Source organism: Cervus elaphus, chromosome 11 (assembly GCF_910594005.1).
Source record: "Cervus elaphus chromosome 11, mCerEla1.1, whole genome shotgun sequence".
In the NCBI taxonomy this organism is placed as follows: domain Eukaryota; kingdom Metazoa; phylum Chordata; class Mammalia; order Artiodactyla; family Cervidae; genus Cervus; species Cervus elaphus.
In genome coordinates, this window is record NC_057825.1 from 10,735,370 (window position 1) to 10,758,103 (window position 22,734).

General features: G+C 41.6%; 2 protein-coding genes and 1 non-coding gene across 3 annotated transcripts in view; 2 read left to right on the forward strand and 1 right to left on the reverse strand.

The window, feature by feature from the left end:
• Positions 1-2,019: 2,019 nt before the first annotated feature.
• LOC122703076 (annexin A5-like) lies at positions 2,020-3,482 on the reverse strand (the record flags this gene model as incomplete). The annotated part of the gene is given in 3 exon segments (XM_043917171.1): positions 2,020-2,895; positions 2,898-3,180; positions 3,183-3,482. Coding segments are annotated over 3 exon segments (1,086 nt in total), but the record flags the coding sequence as incomplete, so codon positions are not given.
• A 2,159-nt stretch (positions 3,483-5,641) lies between these two features.
• LOC122704092 lies at positions 5,642-5,748 on the forward strand. Its single transcript, XR_006343724.1, has one exon. It is a non-coding gene; the product is annotated as a U6 spliceosomal RNA (small nuclear RNA).
• Positions 5,749-6,781: 1,033 nt separating this feature from the next.
• Positions 6,782-22,734, forward strand: part of PPP6C (protein phosphatase 6 catalytic subunit) — a 37,616-nt gene continuing 21,663 nt past the window's right edge. The window contains exon 1 of the mRNA XM_043916860.1: positions 6,782-7,024. Within this exon, the coding sequence (XP_043772795.1) occupies positions 6,950-7,024 (75 nt within the window). The 5' untranslated portion in view covers positions 6,782-6,949. The remainder of the gene's footprint in view (positions 7,025-22,734) is intronic.

The window sequence follows — 22,734 nt, forward strand, 5'->3', positions numbered from 1 at the left end:
TGGTTGATCAGGGTTTAGCAGCTGAGTCGTGTCTGACTCTGCCTCCCTGTAACTGCAGAATGGCAGGCCTCCCTGTCCTGCACCATCTCCCAGAGTTTGTTCAAACTCATGTGCATTGAGTCCACGATGCCATCCAACCACCTCATCCTCTGTTGCCCCCTTCTCCTCCTGTCCTTAATCTTTCCCAGTATCAGGGTCTTTTCCAATGAGTTGGCTCTTTGCATCAGATGGCCAAAATATTGGAGCTTCAGCATCAGTCCTTCCAATGAATATTCAGGGTTGATTCCTTTAGAAATGACTGATTTGATCTCCTTGCAGTTCAAGGGACTCTGGAGTCTTCTCCAGCACCACAATTCGAAAGTGTCTGTAAAATGTAATGCTATTCCTAGCTGTAAATGAACTCTAGACACCAGTCCTGAAAGTGTTCATCTCCATTATTGTTGGTCTCTTTCACAACCACAGGTTCCCGGTGGCTTTCCAGAAAATGGAGAGCTGGTTCAACTGTGTCTATGTTCCTGAGAAACCCACAATCAGGAGAACTGAGTTGTATCCTAGGAACTGGAAGAAACAGCTAAGGAAGGAAACCACAGGAGCTCTTGCAGTACAGAGCTTCAACTACGCTAGCAGAGTGAGAAGTGGACAGACATACTTGGGGTCACATCCAGACTCCAGTGCTGATCATCTAAACTTGGCCTTTGGCAAGTTCATTATCCCCTCTGAGTTCTAGGTTCTTCATGTCTAAAATGGAAATAGTAAATTATCTACCTCAAAGAGGGAGTAATTGAGAGGGTTTAATAGTACAGGTGAAAGACCAACTTGGTAAATCTTTTTGCTACTTGAATCTGTAACAGACATTTATTTACTTATTTACTGGCCACACTTCGTGGTATGCAGGATCTTAGTTCCCTGACAAGGGACTGAACCGATGCTGCCTGCATTGGAAACGTGGACTCTTAACCACTGGATTGCTAGGGAAGTCCTTCCAACAAAAATTTATTGACAAAACAGAATTTGCAGTCTGCAGCTCTCTCTACAGCTCACATATCTATTCCAAACACCTAGGGTCTTTGTGAGTTCCCTTATTAATGGAAGAATTTCCACTGACTGCTAGAGGAGTTTCCTGCTCTCCTTCAGGAAAGAAAACTAAAGGCCAGGTTGGCTCTGCCACCTGTCCATGTGCACCTAGATGGAGATTTCTGCTCACAGCTGCAAATTGCTCTGATGTTCCTTGTGTCTTTGAGAGAAATCCATTTCAAGGTGCCATGCTGGACTTGCGCATAAACAAGAAAAATTGGAAGGGGTTTGTGGGCAAAATAGCAACCAGTTTTCTTTTTATTATTGGAGTATAACTGCTTTACAATGTTTTGTTAGTTTTTGCTGCACAACAAAGTGAATCAGCTATTAATATATGTTTACATATATCCCCTTTCTCTTGAGCCTCCCTCCCACCCTGCTACAACCAGTTTTCATTGTGGGACCTGTGCTTTCAGACTAGAAATTACATTTCAGAAAGTGTTGGAAAGAACTTTTTTTTTTTTTGGAAAGAACTTTTGAGATCTATTTGTAAACTGGAAGTTGAGGCCCAGAGAAGTTAAAATGACTAACCCACTGAAATGGCAGAACCAGGAGCCTAGATCTCCTGTTTTGTGCAAGGAAGACTAAGAACATAGTCCAGTCAGCAAGCTCTGTACACTATCTCTGTCGCAAACCACCCAGTGTGTCTGTCAACTCTTCTAAGAACTCATCCAACACTGAGAATGTCAAGAGTGAGTTTCTCTGAATGAGGTGAGTCTGCCGGGAGGGAGCTTCTAACTGCCAGACAGTTTGGTAATGTGAGGACTGCCTCTTATTTTCGCTGGAAGGGGATACCACCTGGCTTCATTACCTACCTGTTCACTGACTTATCAACAAGGGAAGCAATGAGGCTCGTGACATCTCCCTTTCAAGCACTTTTATTGTTTTAAAGATGTTCATATCTATCTCCCTGTTTTTCTCCCTTCCCAATTCTGAGAAGAAACCTTGTTTTTTTTGTTTTTTGTTTTTTTCAGGAAGAAGGAAATGTTTATTATTCATTAATCTTTTGATTGCAACTACCATAATTTTTTAGGTTTAACTTGGTAGCAAACTTGATTAATAACACTTCCAGGAGTTCACAATTTCAAGGCTAAGGTTCCGATTAAGGTAATATGGTTATCAATTTAATAAAATTAAGCTTTTTAAAAAGGGTGAAAGCAGTCTGCCTCTTATATGAAAATATAAATGATCCAGACTTGAGTCCTAGTAACATAAGTACGCTTTAGTGCTACAACAGTTAAAGAGAAAGATCTTAACTTAAGATCAGAAGGAGCACCGCTACGTTCTTCTACAACATATGTGTTCTGGCCACGGCATGCTAGCGTGAGTAAGGCAGTGTGCGTAGCACGGGCGTGCAGGGTGCCCTGAGCTGCGCTGCAGGAAGGCAGGGGTGCGGGGCGGACACGGCGCGGGGCGGCTCCCCAGGCCCCCGTCGGTCATCTTCGCCTCCATAGAGCAGCAGGAGGGCTTTCCTATAGTCCCCAGACGTGTCCCCCTTAATCATGGAATACAGAGAGGCGGCAAAATTCTTCCTAAACTCCTTCCTAATGTTATACAGATCAATCTCACTTCTGGAAACCACAACTCTGATGAGGGTATGATCTTCTGTTCCAGCTCCCTTCATAGCATAGTAGAGGGTTTCCGCAAGGTAGGCAGGTATACTGCGAATGGATTTCACAACAGCAAGAAGTTGTTCCAAATTGCCAGAAGTCTCTCGGTCAATGGTTTCTTCAATTTGAAACCCTGATATAGTCATGTATTTGTCAAACACTCTTCTCAAATGAGATACACTTCGTGTTCCAAAGATGGTAATAAATTTTCTTCATCTGTTCCCCATTTAAGTTCTCCAGCCTGGAACAAAGCCTGAGCATCTTGTTCAACCTGTGCTTCATCAATTCCAGCGTCAGGGTCTCTATTAGCCTGAAGGAGCACCACCAACATCCTCTGGTAGTACCCTGAAGTATCGCCCACCACATCATCTTCCAGGCTCGAGCCATATTCTTCTTCATAAACTTGTTTTATGGCTCTCAATTCTTCAGGGGTCCTTGAAGCAATTTCTGTCAGGACTTTTTCATTTGTCCCAGCTCCCTTAAGAGCATGCTTCAAAGTTCATAGGCATCATAAAGCCGAGAGGGTTTCATCAGAGCCACGATTAATTTTTCAAAATTTCCAGTCAGTTCTGATTTCAGGTCATCCAGAAGGTCCCTGCCAAACAGAGTTTTAAAAGCCACAGCAATCTCCTGGCGCTGAGCATTACTGCGGGATGTCAACAGAGTCAGGATGCTCTCCTCATCCGTGCCCAAGCCTTTCATGGCCTTCCGGAGAGTTTCTGCATCAGCCCGCCCATCGAATCCAGGGAAGTCAGTCACGGTGCCTCTGAGAACCTGTGCTATGGCCGCCTGTCCAGGTCAGGAGAAGGTGAGCGACGTAGGACCAGACCCGAACTGCGGGGAACGCGGCGGGGCGCGCAGAGCCGGCGAGGGTGAGCGGAGGACGCCGCGGCAGCTGCTTGCTGGCGGCTCCAGGCCGAAACCTTGTTTAAAAATTTTTTTTTTAATATTTATTTATTTGCCAGTGCTGAGTCTTAGTTGCGGTATGCGGGAACTAGTTCCTCGACCAGAGGACCAGAGATTGAACCTGGGCCCCCTGCGCTGGGAGTGTGAAGTCTTAGCCCCGGGAGTACCAGGGAAGTTCCTGAGGAGAAACCTTGAATAGGATTAATTCCCAGTTACTGAGATTCAAAGATAAAAGTGAATTGTCAGTTTTTTCAAAGAGGACTGTAAAACAACAACAACAACAAACCTCAAACAACAATAACATCCTTTTCTCTTTTGGGATTTTTTTTTTCCTTCAAAAAACTCTGAGCCTATTATCTCTATACTCCTCACCCAAAGTCGTCGTCGTCTTCTTTTTAAAATGTTTATTTATTTGGCTGTACCAGGTCTTAGTTGCAGCATGCAGGATCTTCTATTTTCGTCATGGCATGCAGGAACTTTAGTTGCAGCATGCGAATCTTAGTTGTGGTGTGTGGAATCTGGTTCTCTAACCAGGGATGGAACCAGGGCCCCTGCATTAGGAGCGCAGAGTCTTAGTCACTGGACCACCAGGGAAGTCCCCTGCTTAAAGTCTTATACGTTACCTCTTCAGAAAGACCTTTTCTGCTCAGCCAATATTCAGAGCTAACACCTTGCACTCACTGTACACAACATTGTTTTAAACCCTTTCTGTATACCAACTCTATTAAACTTCACTACAAACCTAGAAGACAAGTATCCTTTTTTCCCCCACATATTGAGGGGGAAGGTAAGTATTCTTATTCGCTCCCTATGAAGCAAGAACTGTTATTATCTCCTCACTGGAACTGAGAAAACTGGAGCACAGAAAGGATAGATAACTTTGCCACAGTCACACAGGGAGTATTAGAACCTGGGTTTGAACTCTAGCCATTCGGTGCTAGAGTCTGCACACGTGATGTCCATGTGTTGCCAACATAACGTAGGCCTCTTCTACTCCATTTTTTTTTCACTCGTGGCACCCCATTTTCCCCCTTTTTACCATGAATTATACTTTGCAATTAATTCTTGCTCATTTATTTTTATTAGAATGTATTACCCATAGGGCAGGAATCTTATATGTATCATTTGTATCGTAGGTGTGTGCGTGCTAAGTTGCTTCATTGTTGCCACACTCCTCTATCCATGGATTCTCCAGGCAAGAATACTAGAGTGGGTTGCCATGCCCTTCTCCACGGTCACAGGTACTGTTAATTGAATAAATGAAGAAATGTATGCTTGTGGGTGCCATTCTGCAACAAACTTTTAAGGATTAATTTTACTTTGAAACAATTTCATACTTACAGAACAGTTACAAGAATAATACAAAGAACTTCACCCAGATACCTCAATAAAATTTAGCCAGATGTAATCAAAATACACTTTAGGGCCAGAGGATGGATCCAGGATTACTTGAACAACAAATATTTATGGAGCACCTGATACTATTGAGTTATAGAACTGTCTCCTAACTGGTGTTTCAGCTGCAGTTGTTGCCTCCTACAGTCTTACACAGCAGCCACAGTGATCCTTTTAAAACAAGTTAGATTGTTACTTCTCTGCTCAAAATTCTGCAATAATTCCTCATTGCATGAAAAGTAAAAAATCAGTGTTCTTTTCTCTCATCTCCTCTCCTATTCCTCTCACCTTGATCCAACCACACTAATCTTCTTGCCATTTCCCTAAGATTCTAGACATGCTCTTTTTTTTTTTTTTTAATTGTAGAGCCTCTGCATCAGCTGTCTTTGTAATTTTTCTCAAGTAACTACAGAGCTAGCTCCTCTGCCTCTATGTTGGTTCCTAAACATGTATCACTACATCTCCCTTACTCTGTTTCTTCCCCTCTAGCAGTTGCCACTTTCTAATATACTCTACAGTTATTTTCTATGGTTATTGTTTATGTTCTGTCTCCTTTAATAGAATATAGATACAGGATGAGGATATCTTTGTCTATTTTGTTTGCTGGATACCCCAAGCACCTACAGGGTACCTTGCACATAAGAAGTGTTCAGTTAGTGCTCGCTTCGGCAGCACATATACTAAAATTGGAACTATACAGAGAAGATTAGCATGGCCCCTGAGCAAGGATGACACGCAAATTCGTGAAGCTTTCCATATTTTGTGGATAAAATGATCTCTATGTGATGTGATTGGGAAAGTCTTTGTACTTAATTAAAGATAATACCAAGTAATTAATAAAAACAACAACAACAAAAAGTGTTCAGTTAATAGCTGTTGAGTGAAGGAATGTTGATAGTGCCAGGTCCTGATTTAGGTGTTGAGGGTACAATAAAGAAACTCTCATGGAGAAAGAAATGGCAACCTACTCCAGTATTCTTGCCTGGAAAATCCCATGGACAAAGGAGCCTGGCAGGCTACAGTCCATGGGGGTCACAAGATTCAGAAAGAGATTAGTGACTAAACCCCCACCATGATAACTATTAATAGATATAACTCACGTAAACAAAATATCATTGATGTCCTCAACAATTTTTGTTGATAGTATACAGGAATGCAAGAGATTTCTGTGCATTAAAAAAAAAAAAAGAAACTCTCAGCCCTCCTGGGCCACCCAGACCTATTCCAGTCTTGGCTCCCCCGCCTATTCCCTGTGAGAGCTGGACAAGTTACGTAACCTCTCTGAGCCTTCCTTTCCTATAAAGTGTTATTTAGATTAGACAGAAAAACAGCATCTGTATAGCATTTGGCATAAGAAGAGTTTAAACACTTGTTTCCTTTCTTTCCAGGCTGGAAATCTGGTAGCCTGACATCTCTGCCAAAGGTTTATTTAGGCAAGGTTTTCATACTGCCTTGGAAACCGTGCAAACAGGTTACTCTCTGGCCAGGCTTACCCGATTTTTAACTGAAGATATTCTGGCGAAGAGAATGCTTAAAGAGTAGGAGTGAGAAACCAGGGAATGGCTAACGTCACCTGCTTTACCATTTTGCATCGTAAAAGCCTCCCTGGGTCCCCAAAGAGGTGAAAGTCAAGACGAAGAGAAGGAAAGGAAAAGAGGAGCAGCTAGCTACTACAGAAAACTACAAATCCCAGCACTCCCTGCGGCAGATAACTACGGGTCTCAGCAGGTTCCGCGCCCCGGACCCAGGGGACCTCTGGGGGGCCTGCAGCCTGGGTTCAGCGGGAGACGGCGTGGGGCGTGTCGAGGCAGTGGGGAAAATCGGGTCAAGCTAGACGTCGCTGCGCAGACGCCTCTCACGGGCCGGACGTGACGTAGGGAGGGTTCCGGCTTCGGCCTCCGCCGCTGCCGCCGCTAGTACCGCCGCGGATACCGCCGCCGCCGTCGGGGCTTCTTATTTCTAAAATGGCGCCCCTGGACTTGGACAAGTACGTGGAGATAGCGCGGCTATGCAAATACCTACCGGAGAACGACTTGAAGGTAAGCCCGGCCGGGGCGGGAGCGCTGCTTTCGGGGCTTGCCCCTTCCGGCAGTGGGGCGCCCGCCGGCCCGCCCTTCCTCTCTCCGCGGGACCCCCCGGCGGCATCCCGTCCCATCGGGGTGGAGGGCCTAACGCGATGCAAGGCGACCGGGTCCGACTTGGTGTCACACGGCGGGCGGGGGGAGCCCGAGACCCCCGAATGCTGTCCTGGTTCTCTTGGCGGGGATCCCGAGGGATGTCGCGGCCTCTGACCCCGGGTTTCCCCCTCAGCTCTCACGGCTTTGCTTGCAAGGCACCTCTCGTTTTACCCCGATCTCGGCTCTCGCGGCCCGGGGTCATTCCCTGCAGGGACGGTGACGGGAGCGCGGGGTGGCCGGCGTCTGACAGGAGATGTCGCCGGCTCCCGGAACGCAGCTCCAGTGTGTTCAGGTGCCTGAGGAATGGGTATGGGAAGGGGCAGGTGGGGGTCCGAGCGGTCTGGTGGTGATGCGAGAATGTCCAGTCGTCCCTCTTTCCCGAGCGCTTCTCCCAGTTACTTTCTGAGAGTGTTGGTTTTCTCCTGCTAATTCCAATATGGACCCGTTTTCGAGTACATCGTTGGGCTATAGTTTAAGTGGATAAAATACGGGGCTGTCAGTAAATACAAATACTTTTCTGTCAAGTCCACCCTCCCCCCGAAATCTCTTCTTAGCTCAAGATTGCATTTTCTCAGCTTTCCAAGGGAGGAGAGTTGTTCCTTGTACTGCCGAGTCCAAGTAACAGTAAACCTCTGAGTAAAGGAATGAATGTAAGAATAAAGGAATATAAGTCTTTGGGCTACTGCTCTTTTTGACAAGTGTTTCTTTGCGTTTGTTAAAACCACTTCTTAGGCCACTAGCAGTCTTTAGCGGTTACTGCTAGTGCCTGTTTTTTTGTTCATTTAAGTTGATTTGTTGTGTGCTAAGTGGGTAAACTGTTGATAGTTTTGAGTTCCTTTTATTTTTCAAGTTGTGAGGTTTTCTTTTTCATTTATTTTTATTATTTGGAGGCTAATTACTTTATAATATTGTAGTGGTTTTTGCCATACATTGACATGAATCAGCCATGGATTTATATATGTTCCCCATCCCGATCCCCCCTCCCCGTCTCCCTCCCCATCCCATCCTTCTGGGTCTTCCCAGTGCACCAGCCCTGAGCACTTGTCTCATGCATCCAACCTGGGCTGGTGGTCTGTTTCACCCTTGATAGTATACTTGTTTCAATGCTATCCTCTCAGAACATCCCACCCTCGCCTTCTGCCACAGAGTCCCAAAGTCTGTTCTGTACTTCTGTGTCTCTTTTTGTGTTTTGCATATAGGGTTATCGTTACCATCTTTTAAAATTCCATATATATGCGTTAGTATACTGTATTGGTCTTTATCTTTCTGGCTTACTTCACTCTGTATAATGGGCTCCAGTTTCATCCATCTCATTAGAACTGATTCAAATGAATTCTTTTTAATGGCTGAGTAATATTCCATGGTGTATATGTACCACAGCGTCCTTATCTATTCGTCTGCTGATGGGCATCTAGGTTGCTTCCATGTCCTGGCTATTATAAACAGTGCTGCGATGAACACTGGGGTGCATGTGTCTCTTTCCGATCTGGTTTCCTCGTGTGTATGCCCAGGAGTGGGATTGCTGGGTCATATGGCAGTTCTATTTCCAGTTTTTTAAGAAATCTCCACCCTGTTCTCCATAGCGGCTGTACTAGTTTGCATTCCCACCAACAGTGTAAGAGGGTTCCCTTTTCTCCACACCCTCTCCAGCATTTATTGCTTGTAGACTTTTGGATAGCAGCCATCCTGACTGGCATGTAATGGTACCTCATTGTGGTTTTGATTTGCATTTCTCTGATGGTGAGTGATGTTGAGCATCTTCTCATGTGTTTGTTAGCCATCTGTATGTCTTCTTTGGAGAAATGTCTGTTTAGTTCTTTGGCCCATTTTTTGATTGGGTCATTTATTTTTCTGGAATTGAGCTGCAGGAGTTGCTTGTATATTTTTGAGATTAATCCTTTGTCTGTTGCTTCGTTTGCTATTATTTTCTCCTATTCTGAGGGCTGTCTTTTCACCTTGCTTATAGTTTCCTTTGTTGTGCAAAATCTTTTAAGTTTCATTAGGTCCCATTTGTTTATTTTTTAAGCTGTGAGTTTAAAACAGTTTATCTTTGTGAGTTTTCTTCTCTGAAGGAAGATACTACTCCCCCTCCCCCCATTTTTGGTACAGGGAGTTGATATTTAACATCTGTTAGCAGTATGCAAAATGCTTGAGGCCACAGGAGCTGTTGTGAATATAACTTATTTGTACTTAGATGTTAATTATATGTGCTATTTGATAGGGGTGTCATTCTTGTCTATTTCCCCTGTTTGTAGCAGGATAATTTAATTAAGACGGAGACAAAGCCAGTAATAATAGAAATGTAACTTTTATTCTCTCTTTTTTTTAAAGTTATTTTTATTTATTTGTTTGGCTGTGCCATGTCTTAGTTGCAGCATGTGGGGTCTTTAGTTGTGGCATACAAACTGCTAGTTGTGGCATGTGGCTCTAGTTCCTTGGCTAGGGATTGAACCCAGGCTCCTGCATTGGGAGCCACTGGATTACTAGGGAAGTTCCTAGCTTTCATGCTCTTGTGACAGTAGTTTTGAAGCTTCTTTTTGCTGTATGACTTTTTAGGAAACAGAATTTTTCCTAAGGGAAAAAAAAAAAAGAAAACCCAACATTGCGGCCCAGTTCATTAGAAAACTAACCAGTTGTCTTTTAGTAGCATTGTTAATTCCATTGGTGAAGTTGACTTTTGCGTGTCAGTAAATTGAAGTGGCATTTTCTGTTCTTTAGCAGTTTTAATCTTTATAATGAGTAAAGTATTGCTTATTATAAAACATATCTTGATATTGGGTGTTGAAATGATAGGAAAGATAGATCAGCTGAGTTTTCTTTAGACCTCTTTGTTTTATAAACATCAGATTTCCTTCCCAACCTAAAATAATGTATTTGTTAAGCCATTTCATTTCCCTTTGCAGCACAATGGGACTGTACTTAGCGTGTATCTGTTTCCTAGTAAATCCCTCCCCCCAATACTAGAAAAAAAAGAATTCTAAATTTTTGTATGTAAGTAGAGGCTTTTCTTCTTTGTCTTGAAAATATTTTTATCAGATTAGTTTTCTTGTGCTGCATCTCTGGTGTATTTAAAGAAATTTAATTCTGTTTCTCCCTCTTGGCATGAAGTGCAAACTAAAATTAGGTGGGCCAAGAAAGTATTCCAGGAGCATTTCTTCTGAGACTTTAAAGCCAAAATAAAATATTCTATCAAAGGAAGAAAAATCATTCGGGCCACTTAATGATCATTATGGAAAAGTTTTGTTCTGGTAGGAAAATAGAAATTTACCTGTGTTTTGAATTGACTGGAAGTTGGAGATACTAAATAAAACAATAAATGCATAGGATGTTCTATATCTAATCATGATCTCTCTGTATCTACCTTGGAAGTGGTCGGATCACTAGTCCTGGATCAAAAGTATGTAATTGTTTTAAGAAATAAGGATGATACGTGAAAGTGTGTGGACCACAGGGTAACCTTTCTTAAAAAAGAGTTCATGTGATTCTCACCCACTATAAAGATTTCAGAGAGGATTATAGAAGACACAGATTCCATATCTGACCAAGTGGAAGAAGGAATGATAAAAGATAGGCTTACTGAATACTTACACTTAAGTATTTTGGCATGAGAGAGGATCTGTAAAGTGGAGATTGTCTGATCTCTCTGACAGTTCTTAAAGGTGCCATGTAAGTAAAGAAATGGCACACCCAGTTGACATTCAGTTTTTTCTTTTTTTACTGAAGAACTGAAGACGATTTCTGTGGTCGGAGTTGGGAGAATCCTAGTGTCTGCGTCAGACATACAACACAGGAATAGTAACCACTTCTATGGATTAATAATTTAATGCAATCTTTTTTGGAGCTCACTTTTATGTTTACTCTGAGCCATCTGTTTTTCATGTAAGACCACCTGCTCTGCAAAGTTGTACCTCTGTTTGAAATGCCTCCATAAAGCCTCAGAGAATCCTCCCTTGCTTTTTTCTGAGATTTAATGAAGAATCTTTTGCACCTCCTTGTTCGGCCTCTGTCTAATTTAATAGATTCTCATATGTGGTAGTCATGATCCTTCTAGGCTTGAAGCCTGTTAGTCTTGCCACTCACCTTATTGCCTGTCTTATTGATCATTCTGTTTACCTGAGTTATTTGGTTTTGCATCTTATCTTTTCAGGTATTGCAAGGAAAACTAAACACAGTACAGCAGTTAGGGATAGACCATGGCTTTGTATAGGGCTAAAATAGTGTTTTCAAGACTTTCTGATAATGCTTGGCATTTTATCTTGTCTTTTTGGCCATAGAATCACATTCTCTTGGATCTTCTGAACATAGTCATAGTCTGTAGTAGTGCTGTCTAATAGAAAGAAAATGCTCATAAATGTGAGCCTCAGATTATATTTACATTTTTAAAAGTAAAAAGATACAGGTGAAATCCATTTTTAGTAATTTTATTTAACACAATTTCAACATTTAATTAATATAAAATAACTAGTGTAATATCTTTTTTGTATTAAGTCTATGAAATGTGATATATATTTTACATTTATGTTAATAACACATCCCAATTTGGATCAGCCACATTTCAGGTGCTCAGTGGCTACATGTGGCAGCAGGTTTCCTATGGGAGTTGTAATGACTCCCCAGCCCCTTTTCTAGAATTTCAGAACTGAGAGAGAATCAGTGTTTACCTAGTTCTGTATCCTCACTTCGCTGACGAGAAACTGAGCTTCATAGAGTTCATGATCTGCCTGAGGCTGTCCAACTAATAAGGAATTAAGTTTGAAAGCCTCTTTGTGCAGAGCTCTTTCTGATATAGTTAATAACCTTTTTAGGGGGGCAAATAGCGTATTTTTCTAAATACTGTATGTCTTCCACGTCATCACCTTCTTTTACCTTCCATTCTGAACACACTGGGGTGCTCTCTTCTGACCATATGCCTTGTACTTCCCTGCATCTTTGCTTCTGCTGAGTCTCTTTCTTTCACTTACTTGTTTAATACTTACATAGCACAGATGTTAAATTATTTAATACTGTGTGAATTGGGTATTAATATTTGCCCCATTTTACAGACAGGTAACTCAAACACAGACAAATTAAGTAACTTTTCAAATCATATAGCTAGTAATAAGTGGAGGAGCGGGGATGCAAACCTAGGCAGCCTGGCACTAGGGTTCACGTCCATAACTACCACTTATGCTTCCTTTATACAATACCCTTTAATGCCCCTTTATTTTATTTTGAAAAATATTTTTTTAGTCTCGTCACGTGGCTTGTGACATCTTAGTTCTCTCACCAGAGGTTGAACCGGGTCCACAGCAGTAAGGCAGCCGAGTCCCAACCGCTGGACCGCCAGGGAATTCCCCTCCGTGCCCCTTTTAGCTCTAGCTCAGATGTCACTTTCTCCATGCAGGGCTCTTGGATTCCGCAGTCAGAATTATTAGTAATGGTTAGAATTTACATAGCTACTTAGTTTTCAGAGCACCGTCCTGTCCATTCTACCACTGTGATAGAACAGATATCAGAACCAGGACTTGATAAGGTTTACGTGATTTTCGCCCCAGTGACTCAGCAGAGTACATACCTGAATTTATTTGCTATTAAAAATTTCCATTCTGGAATTTCCTGGCTCAGTGCTTTTCACTGACAGGGTCTGGGTTCAGTCCCTGGTTGGGGAACTCAGACCCTGCAAGCCACTTGGCAAGGCCAGAAAAAAGAAATTCCATTCTTTTTCTATACTGACCTTTGCCCCATAGCACTTTTTGTTCCATTTTACTACCACTTACATGGTTCCGTCTTGTATGATAGTAAGTATGCCTGTCTTCACTATTAGACTACAAGCTTTTTGAAGGGCCAGGATCATATTTGTTTTGGTATTCTCCACAGCCTTAAACACTACCTTGTTTGTATTGCTTTACAACAAACATTTCTTTAAATGTCCCCTAGTGTCAAATATTGTTCTCTGTGGGTTCTTGAGAGAGAATCTGGCACTTCTCTCTGTCTTTGAGGGGCTCTCGGTACATTAGTAAAGGAGATGGAAAGGTAAACAGGTGATCACTGCAGTGTGTGGTCCTGCGAAAATAGAGAGCTGTCCATGATACCAGAGAACGTAGAAGAGCAGCATCTACCTCTCAGGCCGCAGACAGTCTCACCGAAGGGGGGCAGTGAGAGAATGAGCCGAGTGTTTTCAGGTAGACAAAAAAGGAAGCAAGGAACAAGCGGCAGCAGAAATACCGTGTGCAGTGGTATAGCTTAATCGCCAAGAACACAACTCGATGTAGTTTGGAATGGCTGGAGGTGGTGCAGTGAAGACAGGCAGAGGCCAAATCATGGAAGACTAGGCTGATACACATGGATTTTTATCTTTTAGATGGATAAACAGTTGCAAATTTTTTTTTTTTTAAATATTTGTTTACTTGTTTGGCTGTGCTGTGTCTTAGTTGTAGCATATGGGATCTAGTTCCCTGACCAGGGATTGAACCCGGGTCCCTTGCATTGGGAGCACGAAGTCTTAGCCACTGGGCCACCAGGCAAGTCCCTTGAAATGTTTTTATATTTTAGGGAAAAACAAATAATCGTACTATGACTTTGTGCTATCTTTTAAAAGATGGCTAACTAAAAAAGTAAAGTAGGTTGAAAGAAAACCTTTCGAAGGATACACTATTGTATGTAGTAGGAATGTGACAGAATCAAAGATGATATCTGAATGGAATTTGGGAAACACTACATAGACAGACAACAACCGTAGAGGAGTGTCCCTGAAAGGGTTTTGAAGGGGACAGTGACAGGTTTTAGAAATATTCTGGCAGCATTGTGGACTTTGGATTGGAATGAGACAAAAATGTCATCGAAGCAGTAGACCAGGTGACATGAGAGCTTTTGAAGTAAGCCAGCGTCAAGTGGTGTTTAAAAGGACGTGAAGAAGGTGTAATAGGACCTGTTGACAGAGTATATATCTGGGTTATGAGAGAGAGAGAGGAGCTCAGGGTAATCTCTTAGTTTCTGGCATGGATTACTTAGTAAATATGATACCTGGATTAAGGAACACAAGGGAATTTGGTTTGGGCCATACTGAATTGGAGATGCTGCCAAGCCAAGACACTGAGTTAGAAATGTTGAGAAGACTGTTGGATCAGTTATGTAGCAGGTATTAATTGATTGCCAAATATGCTGCAGACATTGTTCTAATGTATTAAACTCACGAGAAAGGTCTAGATCTGTGGTTCCTAATTGGAGATGATAGCGCCCCCCGCAAGAGGATATTTGACAGTGTCTGAAGACATTTTTAGCTTTTCACAGCCGGGGTTGCTGTGGCTATCTAGTGGGTGTGGGGGCCAGATGTTGCTCAGTTATTTACTCAATCGTGTCCGACTCTGCGACCCCATGGACTCCAGCACGCCAGGCTTTCCTGTCCGTCACCCACTCCCCGGAGCGTGCTCAAACTCACGTTCATCTAGTTGGTGGTGCCATCCAACCATCTCATCTGTCGTCCCCGTTTCTTCCCGCCTTCAATCTTTCCCAACATCTGGGTCTTTTCCAGTGAGTCAGTTCTTTACATCAGGTGGCCAAAGTATTGGAGTTTCAGCTTCAGCATCAGTTATCCAGTGAATATTCAGGATTGATTTCCTTGAGGATTGACTGGTTTGATCTCCTTGCTGTCTAAGGGACTCTCAAGTGTCTTCTCTAACACCACAGTTCAAAAGCATCAATTCTTCTGCATTCAGCTTTCTTTATAGTCCACCTCTCACATCCATACATGACTACTGGAAAACTCATAGCTTTGACTAGATGGATCTTTGTTGGCAAAGTAGTATCTCAGCTTTTTAATATGCTGTCTAGGTTGGTCATAGCTTTTCTTCCAAGGAGCAAGCGTTTTTTGACTTCATGGCTGCAGTCGCTATCTGCAGTGATTTTGGAGCCCAAGAAATAAGTCTGTCACTGTTTCCATTGTTTCCCCGTCTATTTGCCATGAAGTGATGGAACTGGATGCCATGATCTTCGTTTTTTGAATGTTGAGTTTTAAGCCAACTTTTTCACTCTCCTCTTTCACTTTCTTCAAGAGGCTCTTCAGTTCCTCTTTGCTTTCTGCCATAAGGGTGGTGTCATCTGCATATCTGAGGTTATTGATATTTCTCCTGGAAGCCTTGATTCTAGCTTATACTTCATCCCGCCCGGCATTTCACATGATGTATTCTGCATATAAGTTGAATAAGCAGTGACAGTATACAGCCTTGATATACTCCTTTCCCAATTTGGAACCAGTCTGTTGTTCCATGTCCGGTTCTAACTATTGCTTCTTGACCTGCATACAGATTTCTCAGGAAGCAGGTCAGGTGGTCTGGTATTCCCATCTCTTTCAGAATTTTCCACAGTTTGTTGTGATCCACACAGTCAAAAGGCTTGGCATAGTCAATGAAGCAGAAGTAGATGTTTTTCTGGAATTCTCTTGCTCTTTTGATGATCCAATGGATGTTGGCAATTTGATCGTTAGTTCCTTTGCCTTTTCTAAATCCAGCTTGAAAATCTGGAAGTTCTCGGTTCATGTACTGTTGAAGCCTAGCTTGGAGAATTTTGAGCATTACTTTGTTAGCGTGTGAAATGAGTGCAATTGTGCAGTAGTTTGAACATTCTTTGGCATTGCCTTTCTTTGGGATTGGAATGAAAACTGACCTTTTCCAGTCCTGTGGCCACTGCTGAGTTTTCCAAATTTGCTGATGTACTGAGTGCAGCACTTTCACAACATCATCTTTTAGGATTTGAAATAGCTCAACTGGAATTCCATCACCTCCACTAGCTTTGTTCATAGTGATGCTTCCTGAGGCCCTCTTGACTTCACACTCCAGGATGTCTGGCTCTAGGTGAGTGATCACACAATCATGGTTATCTGGGTCATTAAGATCATTTTTATATAGTTCTTCTGTGTATTCTTGCCATCTCTTCTTAATATCTTGTGCTTCTGTTAGGTCCATATTGTTTCTGTCCTTTACTGTGCCCATCTTTGCATGAAATGTTCCCTTGGTATCTGATTTTCTTGAAGAGATCTGTAGTCTCCCATTCTATTGTTTTCCTCTGTTCTTTGCATTGATCACTGAGGAAGGCTTTATTCATTTATTTATTTTTGAGGGAGGCTTTCTTATCTCTCCTTGATATTCTTTGGAACTCTGCATTCAGATGGGTTTATCTTTCCCTTTCTCCTTTGCCTTTCGCTTCTCTTCTTTTCTCAGCTATTTGTAAGGCCTCAGACAACCATTTTACCTTTTCTCATTTCTTTTTCTTGGGGATGGTTTTGATCACAGCCTCCTGTACAATGTCATGAACCTCCGTCCATAGTTCTTCAGGCACTTTATCAGATCTAATTCCTTGAATCTATTTGTCACTTCCACTGTATATTCGTAAGGGGTTTGATTTAGGTCATACCCGAATGGTCTAGTGGTTTTCCCTATTTTCTTCAATTTAAGCCTCAATTTGGCAGTAAGGAGTTCATGATCTGAGCCACAGTCTGCTCCTGGTCTTGTTTTTGCTGACTGTATAGAGCTTCTCCATCTTCAGTTGAAAGAATTTAATCAGTCTGATTTTGGTATTGAGCATCTGGGAATGTCCTTGTGTAGAGTAGTCTCTTGTGTTGTTGGAAGAGGGTGTGACCAGTGCTTTCTCTTGGCAAAATTCTGTTAGCCTTTGTCCTGCTTCATTTTGTAGTCAAAGGATAAACTTGCCTGTTACTCCCAGTGTCTGTTGACTTCCTGCTTTTGCATTCCAATCCCCTATAATGAAGAGCACATCTTTTTTTGATGTTAGTTCTAGAAGGTCTTGTAGGTCTTCATAGAACTATTCAACTTCAGCTTTTGGCATTATTAGTTGGGGCATAGACTTGGATTACTGTGATATTGAATGATTTGCCTTGGAAACAAACAGAGATCATTTTGCCATTTTTGAGATTGCACCCAAGCTCTGCATTTTTACTCTTGTTGACTGTGAGGGCTGCTGCATTTCTTCTAAGGGATTCTTGCCCACAGTAGTAGATATAATGGTCATCTGAATTAAATTCACCCATTCTGGTTCATTTTAGTTCACTGATTCCTAAAATGTTGATGTTCATTCTTGCCATCTTCTGTTTGACCACTTCCAATTTACCTTGATTCATGGACCTAACATTCCAGGTTCCTATGCAGTGTTGCTCTGTACAGCATTGGACTTTATTTCCATCACATTTCAATACACATCGGGGTGGTGTTTTTGCTTTGGCTCCATCTCTTTGTTCTTTCTGGGGTTACTTCTCCACTCTTCTCGAGTAGCATATTTGGCATCTCCTAACCTGGGGAGTTCATCTTTCAATGTCATATCTTTTTGCCTTCTCATACTGTTCATGAGGTTCTCAAGGCAAGAATACTGAAGTAGTTTGCCATTCCCTTCTCCAGTGGACCACATTTTGTCAGAACTCTCCACCATGGCCCGTCTGTCCTGGGTGGCCCTACGCAGCCTGGCAGGACAGCAGACCCCCACAACAAAGAATTACCAGTAGTGCCATGGTTGAGAAACTCTGATATTTACTGAAGATACAGATATTTCCTTATGGATTGTAAGAGTGTGGATGTCATTATCATCTTGGATTCCCACTCTTCATTCCCAGTGATTTGTATTCTAGTAGAGACTCTATTCAAAGGCTGTGTAAAATATAGTCTTAGATTTTTATTTCTTAAGAAATTTTGTAAATTCCAGTATGTAAAAGTAAATAAAGGAAATAGTGTGTTTTATATAACAAGATCAGCTAAACAAAGAATTACAAAAATTTAAAACCTAGTATATTTGAGGGAACAAGAGGGAACAGGGAGACAGAAGCAGAGAATGGAATGGATCTGTAAACAGGCATCTTGAGGAAAAGGTAGAGGACGGCGAAAAGTTCTCCTAAGAATGGGCCCATAAACCTCTACTTATTATTATTTTTTTGGCTGTACCTTGCATTACAGGAGACTTTCCTGAGCAGGGATGGAGCCCGTGCCCCCCGCAGTGGAAGTGCAGAGTCCCAACCACTGGACTTCCAGGGAAGTCCCAACCTCTACTTTTTCAGGGATTAGGAATTAATTAGTCATCGTGGGGAGAAATGGATAGTTTGCCCTAAATTTGGGGTAAGATTAAGAATCTTGCCTCAGTGACTGGGACAGTAAAAGAGAAACCAGGCTTCCTACAAACCAAGCAGCAAAACAAATCTGTGAAGGACTTTGGAGGAGCTTGTCCATGGCAGGGCTGGGCTCTGTGAGGCCACTGTGTGTGTCGTTGACTGACATATGTAGAATTTGTACTGAGATTTCACAGACTACTTGTTTTTATGTGTGCTTGACATGAATTTGTAAGCTGCTGCTGAACTGGAGAGATGAGAGGCATGGCTTTGCTTTAGAGGCTCAGTGACCTAAATCTCCAGTTGGGATGCAGAAGTGGCAGTTATAGGAGACAGCTGTTGCTTTACTCAAGTTAGTGTGCCTGGCCTCGGGTTGAAGATGCTGCCTAAGTAGTTTACACGGTTCCCTGGACACTCACTGACTTTTAAGATTGGCAGGGTTTCACGGTGATGCTCTTTAGCTTATGGTTTGCTGTTACTCTCAGATCAGCACTGGTGGGTATGGGCTGGTCACCAGAGGTGACTTGCAGTTCAGGAGGCACTGTGGGTCAGGAGAGCCAGTCATATTTGGGTGCAAATTCTGGCACATTCAGAATGGAAGCTGTGGAGTCCCTCATGAACCTGTGCTGTGATTAGTTTCAGAATGTTAGATGAGAACTCACTGTGTTCTAAAAAAGGTACAGAGTGCTTTACAAAGAAGCATTCAATATAGCAAGATAAGTTATTTTTAGAATAAGTAAGAAAAATGAGACAGAGAAAATAAACATAGGAAACCAAGATGGGGCCAGTTGTAAAAGTAAGAAAAGTACATGTTAAATAAAAGCTATGATGACCAAGTTACTTCTTTGAGATTAGGCCTTAAACTTTCTAGGAGCCTACAGAAAGATGGAAACTGATCAATTAAAAAAATTTACAGAGTCTGTAAGATGATAAAAAGTAATCTTCTCAGGGAAATCGCATCTATTCCTGATAGAAGCAGCAACGGGACATTCCTCCCCAGTCCTCCTTGAAGGCAGCTATTTAATCACAACACCCTGTGCACCTTATTTATAGTCCACACAGTGACCACCTCAGTAGGGCTGTTTCCTGGTCCTTTACTGCATGTAGGTTGATGGCATGACATTAAAGTACAATTTGGGAAAAAGCAATTGAGGAAGGAAGCAGTGTAACGCAGGGTGAGGACAGGCCTCTCTAGAGGACAGTCTGGCTTAATTCACCGAGTTTATAAGTAGGTTGGTTTGTTTGGGTAGTATCTTAATATCTGCCCTTTAAAGGGATGTATGGGTTCTCAGGTGGCTCAGTGGTGTAGAACCCGCCTGCCAATGCAGGAGACACGGGTTCGATCCCTGGGTCAGGAAGCTCCCTTGGAGAAGGAAATGGCAACTTGCTCCAGTATTCTTGTCTGGGAAATCCCATGGACAGAGGAACCTGGTAGGCTAGAGTCCATGGGGTCATGAAGAGTGGGACACGACTTAGCAACTAAACAACAACAACAAAAGCTATATTATGTGTGGGCTTTGACCTTCCCTTCTGGAAAGCACCATATGACCCAGCAATCCCACTCCTAGGCACATAGCCTGAGGAAACCAAAATTGATAAAGACACATGTATCCCATTGTTCATTGCAGCACCATTTATGATAGCTAGAACGTGAAAACAACCTAGATGTCCATCGACAGATGAATGGATAAAGTAAGTTGTGGTACATATACACAATGGAATATTACTTAACCATAAAAAGGAACACATTTGAGTCAGTTCTAATAAGATGGATAAACCTAGAGCCTATTATACAGAGTGAAGTAAGCCAGAAAGAGAAATATAAATATTGTATACTCATGCATATATACAGAATCTAGAAAAATGGTACTGAAGAATTTATTTGCAGGGCAGCAGTGGAGAAACAGACATAGAGTATAGACTTACGGACATGGGGAGAGGGGAGGAGAGGGGGAGATGTAAGGAAAGAGTAACATGGAAACTTCCATTACCATATGTAAAATAATAGCCATGGGAATTTGCTCTATGGCTCAGGAAACTCAAAGGAGGGCTCTGTAGCCACCTAGGGGGTGGGAGGGGGCCGGAGAGGGGAGGGAGGTTCAGAAGGGAGGGGGTATATGTGTACTGATATCTCCTCTGATTCATGTTGAGGTTCGACAGAAAACAAAATTCTGTAAAGCAGTTATCCTTTAATTAAAAAATAAATTTAAAAAATGTATAGTTTCAGAAACCACATTTGAAAGTATAAATTGCTTCTCTACTAGGCTGACTTAGAAGAAGTAGTGCTCTTTATCCCGACTGGCCGAGAAGGGAGGCTGTAAGGAAAGGTTGTAAAAGTATAGGCCAGGCGTGGCGTATTTGTTCTTTGGAACCATCCTTAAGCTCGGCGGAAGTGAGTTAGGGTTTAAAAAAATGCAAAATGTAAACTTTGGGAGCTAATTACCAATAATGAGAAATTATATATCACAAGTCTACTGGATTAAAATAGAAATAGGTTGCTGTACAACATTGATCTTTTGAGACTGGAAGGACAGCTACCTCTATCCACAAGAAGTAGATTTGAGTGGTTAAGATCAAGGTGGTAATTATTATCTTTAAATAGGTAGTATATATTGCTAATTAAAAATAATAGCTTTATGATACATAATTTATATAAAATTTTTAAAGTATATAACTCGGGTTTTTTTCCTAATGGGTTTTAGTATATTTACAGAGTTGTGCAACCATTGCCATAATCAATGTTAGAACATTGTTATCTCCCCACAGAGAAACTATACCCACTGATAGAAATTCCCCATTTCCCCTTACCTCAAACCTCAGCCGTAAGCAGCCACTTATCTATTCTATATCTTTTTTGTTTGTTTTTAAAGTTGATTTATATATGTATATATTTTTGCCGCTTTTTTTTTTTTAATCGAAGGATAATTGCTTTACAGAATTTTGTGGTTTTCTGTCATAGGTCAATAAGAATCAGCCATAGGTACACACACGTTCCTTCCCTCCCTCTCTTCCTTCACTTCCCTCCCCTCTGATGAATTTACCTTTTCTAGACATTTCAGGTAAATTGAATCATATATTATGTGGCCTTTTGTGACTGGCTTATTTAGCATATTTTCAAGATTCATCTATGTTGTAACATGTGTCTATACTTTCTTTCTTTCTGTGGGTGAATGATGTTTCATTTTATGGATATACCACATTTTCTTAATCCATTCATCTGTTGATAGACTTGAGTTGTTTCCCCCTTTTGACTTTGGTGAATAATGCTGCAGTGAACACTGATGTATAAGTGTTTGTTCGAGTTCCTGCTTTCGGTTCTTTTGGGCGTGTACCCAGAGTGGAATTGCTGGGTCACATGGTAATTCTGTGTTGAGTATTTGAGGAACTGCCAGACACTTTTCCAAAGTGGTTGTACCATTTTATATTCCTACCAGCAATGTGTAAGGGTTCCAGTTTCTTCACATCTTTGCCAACACTTGTTATTTTTTGTCTTTAAAAAATTATAGCCATCCTAGTATGTATAAAGTGGTATCCGTTTTTAAAAAAAAGTTTTATTTATTTTTGTTTATTTGACTGCATTGGGTCTTAGTTGCAGCATGTGGGGTCTAGTTCCTTGACCAGGAATTGAACCCAGGCCCCCTGCATTGGGAGTGCAGAGTCTTAGCTACTGGACCACCAGGGAAGTCCCCTCATTTTGGTTTTGATTTATATTTATTTTCCTTATGACTAGTGATATTGACTATCCATGTGGCTGTTGGCCATTTGTATTTCTTCTTTGGAAGTATATCCAAGTTCTTTGGCCATTTAAAAAATCTATTTATTTACTTGGCTGCCCCTGGGTCTTATTTGTGGCACACAAGGTCCTTGATCTTCACTGCAGCATGCTGGATCTTTCGTTGTGGCATGTGGTATCTACTTCCCTGACCAGGGATGGAACCTGGGCCTCTTGCATTGGGAGCACAGTCTTTTCCACTGGACCACCAGGAAAGTTGCTTCCTGTTTTTTAAGTTAGGATGTCTTTTTGTTGTTGAGTTGTAGGAGTTCTTTATATATTCTGGATATTAAACTCCTATCAGATAAATGATTTCCAAATATTTTCTCCTATTCTACAGGTTATCTTTTAACTCTCTTGATAATGTCCTTTGATGCACAGAATTTTTTTATTTTGATGAAATTTATGTTTTCTTTTATTGCTCATGCTTAAATCCAGGATCATAAATATTTATCCCTATGTTTTTTTCTAAGAGTTTAATAGTTTTTAACATTTATATTTAGATCATTGATCCATTTTGAGTTAATTTTTGTGTATGATGTGAGGTAGGGGTCCAGCTTCATTCTTTTGTGGAAATCCAGTTGACTTAGCACCCTCTGTTGAAAAAATTGTTCTTCCTGATAACATATTTTCAACAATTTTTTTGTATAGATAATACATTCATATGGTTCCAGACTTAAACAGTGTGAAAGACTATAGAAGTCACATCTTCCCCCC